The following is a 19,337-nucleotide window of genomic DNA, read 5'->3' on the forward strand; positions in this document are numbered from 1 at the left end:
TACCTCTTGCAATGACTATCATACATTATCTCTATACTGGTAAGACTGAAGTTTCCTCTTGAGTACCAGAAAATATCTTTAAGTGAAGGAAACTTTTAAAAGGATTATCACAGGAATCTACACACATGTATGCATATACTCTTACCCACTATCATAAACATAGGTGTAACCAATTTATATTTTTGATATTTTTTGTTCATAAAATAAAGGATTTGATAACCCTATTACTTCCACATTCTAGAAGATGTGTGTAATATCATGGCTCTGAGGACTGGTAAGGAATGTTAGCTGGGTTCTACTCCAACCAGCACAAACCCAAAGTATCTTTCAGGAACTTACTGATAATTACTATGTTCTGCAAATATTCAGAAGAGATTAAATGACTGGTATCTGAAAATCCCTTTTCCTTACTTTCATTTTAACATATATAGCTTATTTCAAAGGGTCTTATAAAAGTCTATCCCTTTCCAACCAAAAAAAGAAAAGGATTTGGGAATATCAAATAAGAACAAAATCCATTTCAATGTCTGGCTAAAATAAGCTACAGTATTACTGTGTTTTAAAATTTGTTTCCAAGAAGCTACACACACATAGGGTATTAAGTGAATATGTGCCAGTAAAGCCAAAGAAATTCAGAGTCAAGTAATTGCAAACGAAAATGGGGATCTGAAAGTTCATGTTTTAGATATTTGCGAAGTTTGACACTGATTACTAAAACAAAACTTGTAAAAATACCTTTGTCTTCTCAGAATTGTTTTTGCATTTATATCAGTGGTCGAATACTCAATATTCTATGTTTATAATACTTCTCTTTTTAGAGAGAATATTTCTCTCTCGTTCATTTTTTCTGAAGTTCAAGTGAATAACTCTTCTAACCACAAACTGAAGAAGTAAAATAGTTGGGTTGTAAACCAACTGTGTTCTGACCACTTATGACAAATCCTTTGACCATATCTAGAAATAGATTCTGATTTATGGAGGATACTAGGTGGTATAAAGGCAATAATTAGAACCCATTACAAGTTTAGAAGCATATGGATTCCCATACATACAAAAGCAAATGTGTACAAAGAACTCAAAGAATTTGCTAAATATTTTCAGCAAGGTCAACAACCAACAGCCTACATACAAGGCTGATAAAGTTATTGTCTGAAATCTGGACTCTTAAAAATACTATTCTGTCCTTAAATAATGCTGCATTGCATTTTCCGTTGGCAAAAAGTTGATGCAGTTTCCCAATGTTTTCCTCAAATATTCCATGGGTACATAAACATACAAGTGGTATGCAACAAGTTGAATACAAACAGCTATTTCCTATCCTTAATATTTCCTTTAATAAGTTACATTTATGTTGTCCAAATCCCCAGTCACTGGTTTTACAAGACACTAAAAATCATACTAGTACTTATCTGTTATTACATTTTAATGTCTGTCTGTAAAGCTTTGCAGAATATCATTATCCAGAGCATGGATTCTAAATGTTTCCCTTCAAAGATCTCCTGATCAGGCTTGGCAGTTCAGAGCTTGCTGTTTCACTGTTTAAGTATAAACTGGGATTTAGATGTGGCTTCAGCTGGGGTTCTTACTAAGCGCATACCTTTTTAGAAGGATCAGATTTCATTTTTCAAAGCTGTTCTTTTGTTCTGAATTTTTTTGGCCATAAAGAAAGGATATAACATACTATACCAATATCTATTACCGAGAGGAAAGTATTTTCTAAGTTCTACTGCTTATGCCATTACTTATACCAACATTAATTGCATGGTAGTAGTAAAAGAATATAAACACATTCATCTACCTCATATTTTACCAGGAAATTTGGGGGATAGGAGGTCAACTACAAAAATTCATTAATTTCTGACTTTTCAATATTTTTTTCAAAAAAGTTGAATTATATTTTGTGAAATTACCATTGGTTTTAGTGACTTGAAAGTTTGTTCTGAATTGGCCTTATCTCATTTTTGAAAAAATGGCATCATTTATTTAATGGCCTAAATCCATGTCTATTGTTAGAAGCATCATTCCAGTGAACTTCAATGTTTCCTTCTTTCAAATTACATAAGGCTATTTTTTTCTTAAATAAGGGTTAACTTTGCCTTGCTTTAGTAAGGCTGGTTCCTGGCAGAAATCAGTGAGGCTTGTTTGGAAAAGGATTTGACATGCCTGCTCTCTCCTGCTCAAAACTGGCAGAACAAACCTCATATAAAAAGCCAGTTACATCAAAGCCTGGGTAGCTCATCCACTCATACTTTATGCTTACTTTAAAAACCAAACCAAACCAAAACCCTTTCCTTGTCCTTTCGCTACTTTTGATGAACTATACTTTATATCCCATAACATTTCTTGCAGATTGTACAGGCAGTAATCAAGCAAAAGACCTATCTGTCAGTATTTTAAGTTCCCATGCTCATTTTCGAAAGCATGTCTTAAATCTAAATTTTCAAACCTTCTGAGTTCCAGTTTGACAAATTTATGAAAAGAAGCTATATACCCTAAATGAAGATGATTTAGTCCTGTCTTTCACATGTTTTGTATCAGTAACTTGCTAGCATGAACGTACTTTTCATTCTGGCAGTAGAACAATACATGGCAAGGCAATGTAGAGCCTCCTTCAGTATCTTCTTTTTAATACTAACAGAGAACTGACAGGCATATTTAACATATCTCTTTACCAATCGGCATAGAATATTACTCTCTGTTGGGTAGCTTCTATTCCTGACCCAGGTTAAACTGAAATGAAATTCACAGCTGAGTTTTAACCATGAAATCATCCTGCTGTAGAACCATTTGTATGCTGATAACTTGTCAGAAATTACACTCTATTGAGAATAAAACATGACTCTCCTACAGTAATCCTACATTTCTTAACAACTGTCTTCTCTCTACAACTGACAGCAGAGAGCCTTAAAAGAGGTGTTAATACCCCCGCTGTAAGAGGACTGACAAAAAATGCAATCCCCTGCCAGACACTGCCTGTGACAAATGTGATGGTAAACAACACAGAAACTTGAACAAGTAACATACTTGTTTATAGAAACCATGGTACCTAGCCATGCAGTATTCTGAGTGCAAGAACAAGCTGGACTATTCACTGCTTTCCTTAATGAAACACAGAATTGTTAGAATTTAAATATTTACCTTAGCCATGAAAATACTGGGGAATACCTTACTTAGCTGCTGCTAATTCAGCAGTATCTCTAGTAAGCTGTTTTATCTGTTTCTACACTTACCAAGGACAGAGGGATTTTCCCCTCCAATTTTCCTCAACCTGGGAATACTGTGAGAATAGTATTTAGCACTTCATGTTGTAATGAAATTACGAATTATGTTTGGACAATATGAAATTCAAACATTCATGTTGGTAGCTTTCTCCAGTAAAACACATTACAGCAACTATGGTTAATTATGAAATCCTGTGATTTAATGATGGAAGAAGTGAAGTTCTCTTGTGTCTTTTGTCTTTCTATCATCAGGGACAAGAATTTATAAAGGAAAAGTGAACTGGTCACAGCAAAATGTTCACAGAGCAGCCTTAGAACTCCATAGTCTTATCTCAGTGGTTTAAACATCACTGCTGTCTTAATTAAAGTTAGCAGTTCCTGGTCTCTCATCTACACAAATACATGTCCTAGGAAAACAAGAGAAGATATATTTACCAATACTACAGCAACAGTCAGGCTGGACATTTACCATTCTGGACATTTGTGAAATCACCCCTCACACCCCCAACATTTTGTTTTGAGGCAGATGGTTTTTTACAGAACATCCAGTCCCCTGCTGTGGCACATCATCAAAATCTGCTGTGATTTTGATAAAGCCAGACTTATTACATGATCTCAATGGCTATGGATGTGGCTAGGATGTTTATGCACATGGAGTATTTTATGCACATTTCCGTGGTGTTTGCTGATAACCAGCACTATGTTTACGTGTTTTAATGGAAGCTAAAGACACACAGTTCAGACTTTAGGGGCTAACTTGGCAGTTTCACTCAGACAAGGATATACTAGATAACAAAGTCTGCAAATGTCATTGAAGTCCATTTTAGACTGCATGGAGGGTTAAGTAAACATGAGTAGTAAGGGGGCCAAAAGGGTAGTTGTGAATTTCTGTTACTAACAGAAAACACTGTTTATCTTATATTACTTCAGGGAGGAAGAGTTTAATTCCCAGTGAGCCTTATAAAAGTAAACAAAAGTTAAAGTGTATCCAACTTAAAATTCTAAGCCATTTTAGCAAGCCAATAACATCTAAGCCAATATGACAACTATTTCCCTAAGTATTTAAAATACCATGGAAATTAATAACAATAAAAGATAAAATGAAGCACTTAAGAGGACTTCTCACTTCCGTGTAATCTACACTGACAATTTTATTCTGTAAGTAGTTATGCAAATTTACTGAACTTTAACAATGCTCCAAACATGCATTTAATTATGATCAGTTGTTAGAAAATAAAACCAGACTTTTCCAGTAATGCTTGCCACTTCAGTATTGTAGGTTTTGAATGTTTAATAAAATGAAAAGCATTTTCCTTTAAAGGACCACAGCAGAAAATGTTACTGTGGAATTCAGAAAGGTGGAAAATAAAAATACCTCCATCCTTCAGGCAAAACCAGAAACCAACTACTCCAATGAAGCAGCTGTCACTTGAGGCTCGTTGAGTAAGTTTTTCATTAATAAGGCATTTTTCTCAAAGTCAGCATGCTACCTGACATTCATGAAACTTTCTCTAAAATACAACAGCAGCAATCCATGCCATTCTGCTTTGCCTTTTGGAACTGCATGTGCTCTTGATGCTCTAATTTATTCAGCTACCAGGGAGAAATAAACTGCTACTGAATCACAAAGTTGGGGTCTTCAACCAGATCACCATTTGCATACCTATTCTTGAACACTTGAGAAGATTCTGCAGAAATGCAAGATATGCTTACCCAGTTCATGTTATAGAAACTGAACTAGAAAGAGGTGGCTTTAATCCTCTCATTAGGATTCTAGAGGCTTTAAGCACAGTGAAGTTTGTTTACTTCCATGGTCTTCCAGATTAAAAATATAATAACATTGGACTGCAGTTGCCAACATAAATATATAAAAAAGAAATCCTTAGTTTAAGAAATCAGCTAGAGGTGGAAATATAAAAAGGAAACAGGTACAGATAAGAAAGGCGGGAAAATACCAAAGGACTTGCACAATGCATTCACTGGCAAAGTACTTTATGGAAGTTCACAAGATAAACTCAGCTAAATTACTGTAAGATTTTACAATCTTTTAATGTTTGGCACATACATTGCACATGTATGAGAATACAGAAGAGTATTTTCTTCCAGATTCCAGGCCAGTCTTTAGCACCAGCATAATAAGCAGAAAATTACATAATGAGAAAGTATCACAGAATCACAGAATCCCAAGGGTTGGAAGGGACCTCAAAAGATCATCTAGTCCAAACCCCCTGCAAGAGCAGGGTAACCTAGAGTACATCACACAATTCCATCACAAGGCAACCACATCGACTCAAATTAGGGCAGAAGCTGAACCAGGAGAATTCTTTTGTCAAATATGAGCAGTAGCATTCAAATCACCTGGCTCAAAAGGTGGCTTGAAAAGGTGCTCAAATGGTGCATTCACTGTCACAGCGCCTGGGCAAAACTCTCCTGATTTGGCTTCTTCCCTCTGTGTATTTCAGAGGCATTCCAAAGGTGATGCAATGCACACTTATGTGCTTGGTAGCCACTACAGTGACCTTTAAAACTTGTGTAAACTCAGAACAGAGCATTTATGGGAACTATAGAAACACAGAAATATAATTTCACACTAAGTTACAGAAAACTTTTGGAGTTTAAAAATACACGTTTGTAAAAATAACATATTGCTAAATCACTGTAATTGCATGCTTTGTGCAACCCAAGCGAAAAATCATACTGTTGATGGTACTTGCCAGCAGCATTTCCAGAAGAACATCTAATTTATGTTCTTATGTTGATAGTTGCCCTCAATTTTGACACATATACTGACAACTTTAAAGTGCACTATGCACCAATGCCATGTCTCCTTCTGCAATCAGTGAGAAATCTTTAATATTATCCCACAGACCACTTGCACGTTCAGATATGTTTCTAATATTTTTATATCTCTATTTACATATATTTAAAACTAGAACCAAGATTTGGCACGCTAAACTTACATCTGCTACATTCACAAATTATCATCGGCTTGCCATTTGTATGGAAGGTCCTTGGGTGAAACTGTCAGTTAATCAACAAGAGAATGTCTCACTTGGTATTCAATGAAATGGAAACCGCTGGTATACTTTTGTGTTTGTATATTGAGATCATACCCAGATCTGTGTGGAGTGTAGAGTAAGATCAAGGTCTGCTTTCACCGAAGTCTTAATTACTATATGGGAGTTCCAAGAAGGCAGTAGAGTTTATAGCTGCAATATGATGGGTTTTTTTTATTATTATGGAATTGCCACAGAATATAAGCAATTCCAAAGCTGAAAGTACAGATTTATTTATTTTAGAAGGCAAACACATTAACTGTTTCACAGGCATATATTAAAAATGTAGTATTAAGATACAGAGAAGTTATGAGAAATTGCACAAAGTGAACATCAGAACATCAAAAAAGAACACGATTACGGGAGAACACTATAGTTGGGATTAATGGAGAAACATATAACAATTCCCACTCAAATCAGCAAGAAAATTACTTAATTATTCAAACTGTAACTATGTTGATAACACTGTCATTTCTGGAATGGCTTTGTTACGTCAGTACCATTGAAGCAGACCAGTATAACCATTTAATACTACAAGGAAGAACTTGTAAGTTCACTAGAAATATTTTCTATAGTTTCTTTAAAGAAACCTCTTTAGTAAGAATTTTTAAATTAAAAATTCAGACTTCTACCCTGCCCTTCAAGGTTTCACCCACTGGGAACTTAAGTACTTTAATCTGTATTTTATACATCTGTCATGATCCAAATATTTATTTTCTCCAAGAAGTGAGCTGAATGCAACAGTTGCATTACAAACTAGAACTCACAGACAAGAAAAGGAGTTTCTACATTAACTCTAACATTATTGTATTTGAAAGGGAAAACATGCTGTGAGTTTTTCCTCTGTCTCCACTAAGAAGCCTTTCAGGCCTCGAGAAAACATGACAGTGCTATTAACACAAAACAGTTCTTATCCTGAATTGATGAACCTTATGCTAATAGTGGGTCATCTGTCAGAACTGTGAAGGATTTTCATCAGAATGAAAGACAGGGGGAGAGAGAAAGAGAAGGCAAGAACAAGTGTGAGCGAGAAAGTGCATGAGCAATGCAACTGTGGGAAAGAGAATGAATGAAAAGTAACTTCAACCTCTAACTTTTTTTTTCCTATTAAAGTTATTTTAACAAAAGTATTTTAAAAAAAGAAATGTAAAGAAACTCTTTCCATTAATTGCACTTTCTAAATTCTTAAGCCAAAGATTTTGCATGCAGTAATCTAAGCAAGAGAAATTTTTCCTCTGGATTGTTATTACTCTTTTCCCATTGCCATTTTTCACTGCAGAAATATATCAACAATTGCAACAGGATTTGAATAAACTACTACCCCTTGTACTGAATTGACTTTAATGAAATGAATGACAGAGAAAGAATACTACATATTTGTAACTTTTCAGTACTAAGATACTAAAAATACCAATATTTAAATTGTTGTGAACTTCACCAAGCAATTTTAACTTTGTAAGCTTCTTCACTCCATTTTAGATATGTCTGGTTTTTAAACATAGATTATATCTTTCAATTATTTTTCTGGAAATTAATTTGTAAAAGTCTCTAATAGGGCAGAAGACAGATGTTACTGAAAATATAAAACAGATTTTAATGGCATTCTACCAATTTTCCTGAATACATTTTTCAGCTGCTGCCATCATTCTCTGGATGTCAAATCAGAATACTTACAGTGGATTGATATTTATCAACTGTATAAACCAGGCAAAAATACAGACAATCAATCCCATAGAGGACTGGGGAATAGAGTCCACGAATCAAAGGTTATTTTGATTATACTTTCATTTGCAAACATGTTTTTCTCAGCTGACTTTTGTTATTTTCTTTATTATATTTCATATTATTTCATAGGCTGCAATCTTATAGACAGTCTTCAACCTTTGCTGAATCCTGACAATTAGTGGAAGCCCCAAAGAAATTTATGTAAAACTATTTTCTGACATGTCATTGTGTCTGCCAGATGTTTTACATATTCTGGGACCTGTGACCTCCGAAATATGCCTACGAGCTTAGTGTTTTCACAGGCACATGAGAAACAGATAACTTGTAGATCTGATACATTTGACTTCAGTTATTCTTCAGTCACCAAAAAATATATTTGTTTGCATAAGCATATTATAGTTTTGTGTTGCAGGTATCATATGAAGTATAAAAAGCCCTCCTCTTCCCCCCCTCGGTAAAAAAGTGAGCATGATTTTTGAACCTTTTTATGGTCAGTAACTAAATATGCAGCTTTTTCTTAGTATTTAGCTCACAAGTGACAGCTGTTAGGAACTACAGAAGTTTACAACTAGATTATGGTAACCAGAAATCAGTTTAGAGAGGGAAACCAAACACAAATGATGAACACCATCTGTCTTAATTTTGAAGCTTCAGCATCTACCTGCTACATCCAAAGTGAGAAGTCCTTGAAGATGGATTTTCTGCACAGAGGCAGAGCAAAAGAAAAGTAGGGCAAAAAAACGCCCTGTATCACTTCTCATCTCCCTTTCTTCTTCTAGCTAGCAAAAGATTATACTTTTACATTTTCAAAATTATGCGAGACTAGATCATTATGAGGTCAGGGATGAAACAATACCAAGGCAAATGGGGTTACATGTTACCTCCAAAGCCATGTAAATATGAAGTACACATGATGATTAGTCTGCAAGGATTAGCACACGGGCAAGCATTTAAATCAGTCTGAGAACCCTGTCCTATGATACTAAGAGAATCCTTGACCATTTCTACAGGAACTCTGTACCCACAAACCACACTGAGAACTTCTCAGAAAATGCTGCATATTAGAAGAACCAAACACGTGGATTTGCTTTGCTTGATCATTTCCAAGTATTAAACTCATCAGTTATTTCAGTGAGAAGGAAAGAAGTTAAAAATAACAGAAATATTTTAAAAATCAAAATATTTCATCTCAATCCTATAACGTGGCATATTTTCAATTTAAAAGAAAAACCTGAAAAACACACCAAAGTCCTGTGTGAATATCGTGCCGATGGCACACACACTTCACATATTTTATAACTGATTCAAGGATGTTTGACTTTTCCTGTTAAAATACTGATTAGCTTTTATGTAAGCAGGATATACCATTAGTTGTCTCCATCTAATAAGGGTCAGAAAACGTCAGTGCCAAAAGAGGATAGAAAAAGCCCTACAATTTTCCACCTACCTTTAACCTTTCTTGTTGTTGATATCAATTGTTACAAAGAGATTCAGACTTCCATTGTTGCAGATTTTAAAGGGCTTGCAGGTCATTTATGATTACCCTTTAATACTATGTTAAGAAAGCGATTGGTAAAAAGGAAATTTCTCAGCAATAACTGCTACTGGTTTTGGGTCATGATATTCCTTGGTCTGAAATAGGCAATTGAAGCACTGAAAGCAGAACATGTACAAAACCTCCATTCCTTATTTTTATTTACAATTCCAGGTTACTATCTCTTCTTTGGTTTTCATTAAAGTCACCTTAGGAACTGGGGAAAAAAGTGACATTCTACTGCCTGAGCTGGCTGCCCTTAACAGCAGACTGACTAGCACATCATTTCAATATTCGAGTTATTTGTGACTGTTTTGAGGAATATGAAAGAAATTATTGACACATTTTCATGTGACTGTGTCTAAATGAAAGTCACTAGAATTATAAATGTCTCACAAAACTGAACTTAGGATAATAGGAGCAAATGGATCATTACTATGCAACATCAGATCCATCTGATCAGTAGTTACAGAATTTTGAGGTGGAACTGGGGTAGTTTTATATCTACAAGTTCATGCAGCTTCATTAGAGCAGATATAACTTGATACAACTCAATTAGGGCATTTTCACACAGTATTATATATTTATACTTATTTTATTAACATACTAAGTACAGGCAATCTAGCTTTCTCAGCAGACTTGAGTTTTTCTCACAACAAAAATGGAGCCTAAATTATCTGCCGTTCTCTAGTATCTAAAGATACTATACATTTATGGGGACACATCTGAAATCTCATCTGTGCATTATACTGATATTGCCTGGAAAAGTCCCATGCACACTAATAGCTCAATCTCCTCAAATAGGTGCCAGCAGGAGGGATCCGAATTACAGAAATCTGAGGGCTTTTGGTCTCAGTTCAACAGTTCTTCCTCTCTTGTCTATATAAACTCATCTTGCGAACAATGCATGATAAAATATTGTGCCTTTTAACCATATTTAACATTATTGTTTTCTAAATTTCATGTTAAAAAATATCTGCTATTGACCACTTCTCCCAGTTAATTCTATGTACATTTTTCCCAGAAATTTCTGTATATTATCACATTAAAATCTGTTTTAAATATTCCTAGCACCAGACTAAGGCAACAACTAATATCATTACTTAAGGATTACTTGAGTTTCTGTAACCACAAACAGCATTTTGTAGGACTTCAATCCAGAAAATAACTACAGTAATTCCCTGTAGCATGCCAGCCCTTGCATTGGACTGAATTGTGGTAAATCATTATTTTATAGCTGTTGGTTACAGCTGCACTGCCAAAGTGCAAATGTATTTTGTACTTCAAGAAGGTACTCATTCTCTCCTTCTAGTTAAAATAACAACAACAATAATAACATAATAATAACAACAGCAATAATAATAACACTAAACAAACACCAGTCCATCATTCCCAAATCTTTGCAGTTACTTTCAGTGTTGGCTGAATAAACTATTTTCATGGAGTTCACAGATAAAGCTGCTATGTAATTTATGAGTTAAGATAAGTCTGAATAGAGGCTTTTCAGGAAATTTAAAACCAGAGTCAGGTTTCATCGAAAAAAATGTTCACTACTGAGATTCTGAAGCTTCAGACCTTCTGCACAGCCAACATGACTTTAAATGTCTAAATAATTAAAAAAAAGTTACAATAAACATGTTTGCTCTTACGTCATTGCCAATATATGCTGCTTCTACCATCAAATTCTAATACTCCATGGACAGATAAAACTCTGTAGATGAGCTCTCTTCAAGAGGGACCACTGTCATGGCTGAGATAGCTACTTTACTACTTAGCTAATTTTAATGCAAGTATTTTATTAGCTTTGACTTGGGATGCAGTTTCCCAAACCCTGAAAGCTCATTTCAAGTCTCTGCAGCCAGACATTCCTTTTCCTCCCCCTGTTAGCACACTTTCCCTTTCTTAGGCTACCATTATGCTTGGGAGCAAAATACTTGGCTGAACAGAAGGCAAGATTTCCATTTTTGATAGCAGCATAGACTCACACTGGCCATGGCCAAGCAAAACACGTATCGTGACTGCAATGAAGATCAGGCTCTTGCACATCAAATGTTGTTAATTGCAAAACATAGGACTCGAGTGCAACTGCCCTAGGGATTCCAAGGTCATCCATTTGGACATAAGCAACTGAAAGCTTTCTAGTAATGGCATCCCTCTCACATCATTATGTACAATGCTCAACTCTATATGATGTCTCTATGTTTAAGAACAAAACAAATTTCACACAAGTAGCAGTGAACATTATACAATGGGAAGTCTATTACACAGCCTTCTTTCCTTCATTTAGGGCAGCTTCACTTCCGGAAAATCAAGCTTGGAGGTGAAATTTGCAGCAAAATGCTGCTCTGCTGGAGATTCTATTTCCTCTCTTCACAAATGAGTCTAGCAGCAGATGTGCTGGGTACAGGACCACCTGGCTCACTCCACATCACACATCATCCTCAGCATCCTCCCTCCCATACATGCAATCACCACCATATATATTTTAATTCCACCACTCAGTCTTTCTACTTCTCCCACTCCTCCTTCTCATCTATAGTTGTCAGAGACTTCTTAGAATGACAAAGAGCAATGGAAAGAAAAAAGTGGTAAGCGCAGAAAGGGAACTCTATTGGCTTGCTGCCTCAAGCATGTGGTTTTGTGCATTTAAAATCAGCACGATTGGTACAAGAACAGTATTCTTATATTTTGCAAGTTATCCTGTGAAAACATGTTATTAAGCAAACAACCTTGCTAAGCTTGAAGACTGTATTTCATACTTCTTTTTTAAACACATTTTTATGATTCATAAGCCCTTCTAATTATTGGTGCAATTAAAAGAAAATAGGACTTTTGGTCCTTTGTCACACTCCAAAAATTCTTGAGGGAGATGGAAAACAAAGTCTGTGCAATGCTCAAATGAAGCTATAAGTTAACAGCCAGCTGAAGATCACTCTTGCATAAGTAAGGTATTATCACTAGTGTAAGGTAAAAACATTACTGTTTTTTCCACATACTTCTCTCCTCTCCTTGAGCTTTTCATTTTCAGATTATAGTTATAAAGAGCCATTGTAATCTGGCTGACAGTAGAATCAGTTACATGTTATATAAAAACATAATGTAAGAAATAATACAAACATTACACACCTACATACCATAGAATCATAGAATAGTTAGGGTTGGAAAGGATATCCACCAACTACACAAAACCAAAACATTCAGAATAAAGATCACTAACCAGTACTGAAACGTGAATAGCATGCAAGAATCTCAGGCCACTGTGACGTTCAGATACAGCGACTAGGAATAAAGAGTGCAGAGCAACAGCCCTACCACTTCTTTTTGGTGACTTTATCTTAAATCTTTCTACAGAATATGTTATACATAATGCAATTCCCTTTGATAGATCATAGAACAGTTAGGGTTGGAAAGGACCTTAAGATCATCTAGTTCCAACCCTCCTGCCATGGCAGTATGAGAAAGAACACAGTTCTCTCTTGCATTCAGCTCTTTGGGACATAAATCACAGAAGTAAGAAGATTGTCCAAGGGACAGACATGGTCATTGTTCATTGTCTAACACTGAATTGGCTCCAGGGAAAAATTTGCTTTCAACAAATATCAAGTTTATAAGAAACAAAATACCCAACAAGAAAACAATAAAAAAATACTCACAGCTTTGGTTTGGCAAGCACAGGTGGTGGCTCCTTTGTGGGTGAAAGCAAGACAGCTGGAGGTGGGATGGATTTATCACCATTTGGCTTGCTGTTAATCATTCCATTTACTCCATGAATGGGGTGGACACCATTTGTTTTTTCCTCAGATGAATTGAGCTGCAGTTGATGAGCCTTCCCACCAGATCTCAACTCTGTATTGTTTGCTTGATGAGTCTCTGTATATTTCTTAGGAGGAACCTCAAAAGAGCTAATTTCAACTGGAGGAAGTGGTGGGAAATTATGGAAATCATCACTGTTGGGTTCTCTTGCCAGCGATTCATGAGTAGAATTTTCTGAGTTGGCTAAAAGGAATCAAAAAGAATGTGTCTCCAACAAGTCATAGACAATGTACATGGTACATACATACTGCATTTTCAGTTTGTTAGAGGTGAAATCTCTTGGGCTCTCATTTTTCTAGACCTCCCATTGCTAATTCATGCTGAATTAGATACATGACTGGCTATTCATTTCCTGACTTTGCCCCATGCAAAAAGCATAATAAGGATCCTTATGGATACCTCCAAATCTATTGCTGGAATCCAGCCACTAAGTGAGACTGGCAAGTACTGACAACAGCAGCTGAAACAGCATTTCCTCTTCCTGGAGTTTCAGCATTGTTTAAGAACAAATCATTTAGAAATGCTGAAGGATGTATGTATACATTGCATGTTTGCAATGGCAGCTGGGTGAGTGCATTCCACTGCAATATGTATGTAAATATGTTACAAAACTAAACATATCATGCCACAGGTTTTTTATTTTACAAAAGGCATATGCCACCTTTGGTAGTATAACTTCATCTGCTTTCATTCTGCCTCTGATACCATCTAGCCACAGAACCTTACTGCTTAAAAATATTTCAGGATTGTGGCAGGCACTTGAAAATTGTATTTTACATGAATAAAGATATTAAACTAGGAAATGGGCCAATCAAAACATTCAGTTTGCTTTATATGACTGCTCTGAGGCCCACAAAACCCCTTACAGCAGCCCCTTTCTACGAGGGAAGGAGACTGATAACTTCACAGGTAAATTAATTATATAAGATCTATGACTAAAAATTCTTCTTTCCGTTCATCACATACCTGAGCAGACAGTTAGTTGTGCACTGCTTGTTACTGAACCATGTTCATTTGTTGCTGTGCATGTGAAAAGTCCTGAATCTTCAGGAAAAGTTTCTGCAATTACAAGGGTACATATCTCTTCTGGAAATAAACAGAAAAATAAACTGCATCATAAACTATTTAAAGCACCATATAATGTTTTTGCATTTATGTTAGAGGACACCAGAAAATGCTCCTTATACAAAGAAATGCTGGGAGGATTGCAGAAGAGCTTCCAACTTCCATGGCTTTAGTGAAAATCCCTTTATATACAAAACAAGTGAATTCACTAAGCTGTTTTCAAAGTGGGCTATCTTAAACAGTGATTCTGCAGGCAAAGTCTGTGTAGTCATTTTACACGCTCAGTATCTTCATTTTTATGGAGCACAGTACCAATTCATACAAATCTAGGTATTGGTTTTCATACGCAATACTTGCAAGCTCTTTCTGGCCCTCTAAAACTACCAATAAGAAAGTCATACTATTCCTTCTTTCCTGGAAGTTTTCTGTACTTAATGCAACATTTCAGATCAAACCCCATTCTCAGTAAAACCAGAGAGCACTTTGTTATCACTTTCAGTCAGCTTTCCTGTGTAAACTAGCCAGAAATACAAACTATGGATGCATAAATACTCCTCTTTTGCAGAGTTTGGTAAGAGAATTTCTGTCTCTGCACAGCAGTGAGAATGGATAAATTGAAAATATAGGACAAATCAGCATCCCTAGACACTGTTCAGAATGCTGTGACACAGATGTATTCCATGGCTATTTGAAATCTGTTCATTCCACTTTGATATGTCACAGTATATGCTTTGATTATACCAGGACCTCAGTCAGAGAACTTACATGAAGGCCAGACTGTTCATATTTCAGGTTGGGCCTCTCAGTAATGTTTTCTAAATCAATCCCATTCATTCATAATGCACATATTTAATTATCCAGGCATTTATTTTTCAGATTCTTCTAAGTCACTTCATTTTATCTCTACTTATAATGGTATTTAATATATATATAAAAAACAAAATCACAGTAGAGCCCTTCTAAATAATCCTAATATTTACACAACAGACCTAGATATTTTTAGACCTGGACTATGCTGCATTGTGGGTTTCCTTAATTAATTAGGAGTTTCTTTTGCTTATGCTCATTTTCTAGTCTCAAACCCAATGCAGAGACGTTTTACAGAATTCAGTTTCGTTAGAAAGAAATGGACATTTACATGGAATCCTACATATCACAAAATCAATGGAATATAGCTAATAAAAACAGAAAAGTGAGGGGAAATACTTCAGACTCCAATACATCTTGCATGAAAATTATTCTGTAGTAGAGGTTCAATAAGACAAGCTTCACATCTTTTAGTTCAAAGAAGGAAAACATTCTCTAATTTTTTGGGGGTTTTGTGTCGTTGTTTTGTTTTTTGTTTATTTTTTTTTCCCCTTCCCTAATTTCCACTGTGGAATGGCAGACCACTGTCTCCTTTAACAAGCAAGTTGAGGAATTTTTCCAATTATAAATGAAAATGTATCCAAAAACTCCCTGTACTGGAAATGGGCTAAAAATGAATGACTAATATTTGGCACAGAGCTGTTTTTCAGACAGCAGAACATGGTTGGTTTTTTTTTGGCAACACAGACCAGTCATTCTGTGTAGCTGCAAGAGGCATGTACGGTAATACTGTAGCATGTTGGATGTTATCTGACCCAGATGAAGATTAATGACTCATGAAAGGTCTTATCAGGAAAGTAATGGGTAGCACAAGCTAGTTTTTGAACTACTGAGATCAGCTTTTTTTAGAGTCTTGGTGTCGTAAGCAGTTGAAGCTCTATTGTAAATCACACGTGCCTACTCCTGGATTGAACTGACTCTGGGGATGCAATCTGATACATGCAGCAAACTAGTTTCCTGTTCATTTAACAGCAGAATTCTGAAAGCTGGGTATTTCAGGTCTGCAAAAGAAAATCACTGCCACCATGCTGAGATCTGCTGTTTGAATGAGGGCAAAGGTACTACAAAATATAACAACCAGCAGAAGTCCTGTTTTCCAAACAGCAGAGCTCATTAACACATAACGTTTCTTCATTTTTTAAAGTATGCAAAAAGATCACATGAGAAGAGCTGATCTTCACTCTTCAGTGACACAAGAGTTCTAATGGACTCTGCCCTGATGTGGTTTGTTTATGGAAGCAGCATATTTGTAAATTATACATGGTAAATTACAGTAATCCTTGTAACAGAAAATAAATTAGTGATGAGACTAATCAGAGTTTAAAATGCAGTCTTCTCAGCCAGATAAGCAAACTACTACACACTTGTGATTAATCATGAGAAAACTGGCTAAACTGAAAACAGAAAAAAAAACCCCGTAAGAACTAATCAAAAGGCAGCTTGAGCAAAAAGCATGTGCAAACCACACATTCCCATTGTCTTTATTAATTTTTCTTCCCCCAAACCAAGAAATCACTAACCTCCAGGTGCTTGCTAAAAGGCTTACTACAATGAAAAGCATGGAAATAAAGTACTAAATTGACAAAAGAAAAATTCTTTAAAGATTGCCACAACACATTCTGGATGCATAGTGCTCTGAGTATTTTTCTAGCTTTACAGCCTGACTTTTGTAATTATTTTTCTTTCCGTTCCTGTGCAAAGTAGAACTGGATGATGTGAAGTAAATAATGTCTGTTCTACTTCCCGGCAATCACCAGCTGACAAATAATTTCATCACAAAAATGCGTTCCAGAAAGCAGCTCTGAAATGCTGTTCTCAGGGCCTTAAAACGTATTTAACACTTGACTAAATGAATACAAAAGCATTCTGTTCACTGAAACATGTAAAATCCTTAGGCATGCAATTACTTGACTGTTTTGCCAGTTATCTAGAAAGAAAGATTACATTTTATGCAGTAATCCTTTCCCTTTATGGTTCTTGAGTCCATTAAGAAGAATTATCTTTGGTAAGACAGAAAACTGTTGCATTTTAACAAATTTCATCACTGGTGATCTGCTTACTTCATAATGTTTCTATGTATTAAATTAAAAGTTGTGGAGTAGTTGTTATATTTGCACTTTCATCGCCAAATGTGATCATTAGCTTCCTCCACTGTAATGCACATATAGTTCTGGGAAGTAAGTATGGTCTTTAATTAATCGTTCATTAGGATGCAAAGACCAGAGCTATTTCTATAGCGGCAGGTTCAAAGCCACAAGTTTTCTGCTATGCAAAGACAGGCATTAGTCAGAATGGTGGTTTCTGGGTTAAAACCTAACTTTGCCATCTTGTAGACAGCTTGTCTCTTGTTTTTCTCTTGTTCCCCCAGTCATCAGATGTTTAACTACAGCTTAATGGCAAAGCAAGTTACCATCAGGTAACTTCCTATTTAGGTATCTGTGCATCTTTTACATACATGAGAATGAGGAAGTGTGAAAATAGAGCAGAACTGGATATGCAAAGTAGCATAATAGATGGCATTGCAGACCTGTAGATACCTTAACTTGCAATAACACACTGAAAAAAATATTTAATTTACCTGTTTCTGATGATCATTATTGTATACAATTTTACCCAGACAGGCAGCTCTGGCTTATTTAATAGGCTTTATGCCACTCAAGAAATGAAGAGACAGGTTTTAAAAAAAATACACAGAACTGCCTGTGCTTTAAGATACCTCAAACAGCACTTATAAAACACTTAGAAGAAAACTGAACAACAGCAAATTTGGTTCTGGGCAATATAATGCAGTTTTAGGACAGAGAACCCAGGTTACAGCAAATGTAATCAATACCCAAGATGGCTGCTAACTAGCTTGTTCAGGTACAGTGAATAGGAAGTTGTGAATGCTCCATCCCTGGCGGTGTTCAAGGCTGGGTTGGACAGAGCCTTGGGTGGCATGGTATAGTGTGAGGTGTCCCTGCCCATGGCAGGGGGGTTGGAACTAGATGATCTTAAGGTCCTTTCCAACCCTAACTATTCTATGATTCTAGGAGTCTATGATGATACAGTATGATACAATAATGACAGCATGGACTTTAGTCCCTAAAGCACTGTTCAGGTTTGAGGAGAAATCAAGCTATTTATCAGCATCAAGGAAAAGTTTATGCTAAAACTTACACTAAGGCAGTTATGATAATGCAGTTGCCTAAGCCAGGTAGTCTGAAGTTAAGTCAGGCGTACAGATCGAAGCTGAAATCAATGTATTCAGCAGTGTAACTGTGATGACTAATGTACCCCCATAAGCTTTGAATATTTACAACTGAAGACGAATAGCAGCATTTTTTAAAAAACACATAGTGCAAAATCAGAGATTTACTTTGAATTTGGAAGCATCAACAAGCAAGGAAAGTCGTGGTAGTCAGACTTAAGAAGGGTTCACTGACAGGACAAGAATTCTGTAGCTAGGAAGCGTAGAGTACAACTGAAAATGTAACTGAGAAGCAATAGCAATAGCACATAGGTTGATCAGACCACCTCTAATGAAAGATGATTTTAGCTTATTTTCAGTTTTTCTCTCCATTTGGCATCTTGAGCTACAGCTCATTGGAGATTGCTCTCTTCAAGCCTTTCTTTGCTGCTCAGCAGTGAAAGAGAGAGCTAGACTCTTAGTCATAATTCTTTTGTTTTCACTAAAAAAAACAAGGATCCAACATGGATGCTGACCTATTGAAGTTTCTGTTTTGAATTTCATCAGCTACCAAAAAGCTGATTTTCTTTGTGTGAGAGGGCAGTAAGGATTTCTGTAACATTTGCCATATATTTTCTGTTTCCAATATGCAGAAATATGGGGGGATTTTTAAGGGACTTACTCAGCACTTCCTTACACTTACTGGAACACAGCAGCCAGACAGAGAACAAGAAAGCACAATCCAAGAGAACTGATGACTATCTTTTGAGATGTTTCTGGTGAACACACACAGTATTCTGCTTAGGAAAATAAAGCATGTATATGTGGCAATTCCCTGGCAATTTAAGAAAAATTACTTCATATAGTTTTCTTCTTACATGCCATTA

General features: G+C 35.9%; 1 protein-coding gene across 2 annotated transcripts in view; it reads right to left on the bottom strand.

Annotated features, from left to right (window-relative positions):
- The window catches only part of PALLD (palladin, cytoskeletal associated protein), a gene marked incomplete at its 5' end in the record, with an annotated part of 189,881 nt that overhangs the window by 92,892 nt on the left and 77,652 nt on the right, over positions 1-19,337 (bottom strand). The window contains 2 exons of one of the 2 annotated variants that reach the window (XM_080617156.1): positions 13,190-13,523; positions 14,316-14,435. In XM_080617156.1, the coding sequence (XP_080473282.1) occupies positions 13,190-13,523; positions 14,316-14,435 (454 nt within the window). Of the gene's footprint in view, positions 1-13,189; positions 13,533-14,315; positions 14,436-19,337 lie in introns of both variants that reach the window. The other variant, XM_080617155.1, reaches the window with a different exon arrangement.

The sequence above is a fragment of the Psittacula echo genome, assembly GCF_963264785.1.
Source record: "Psittacula echo genome assembly, chromosome: 1".
Classification (NCBI taxonomy): Eukaryota; Metazoa; Chordata; class Aves; order Psittaciformes; family Psittacidae; genus Psittacula; species Psittacula echo.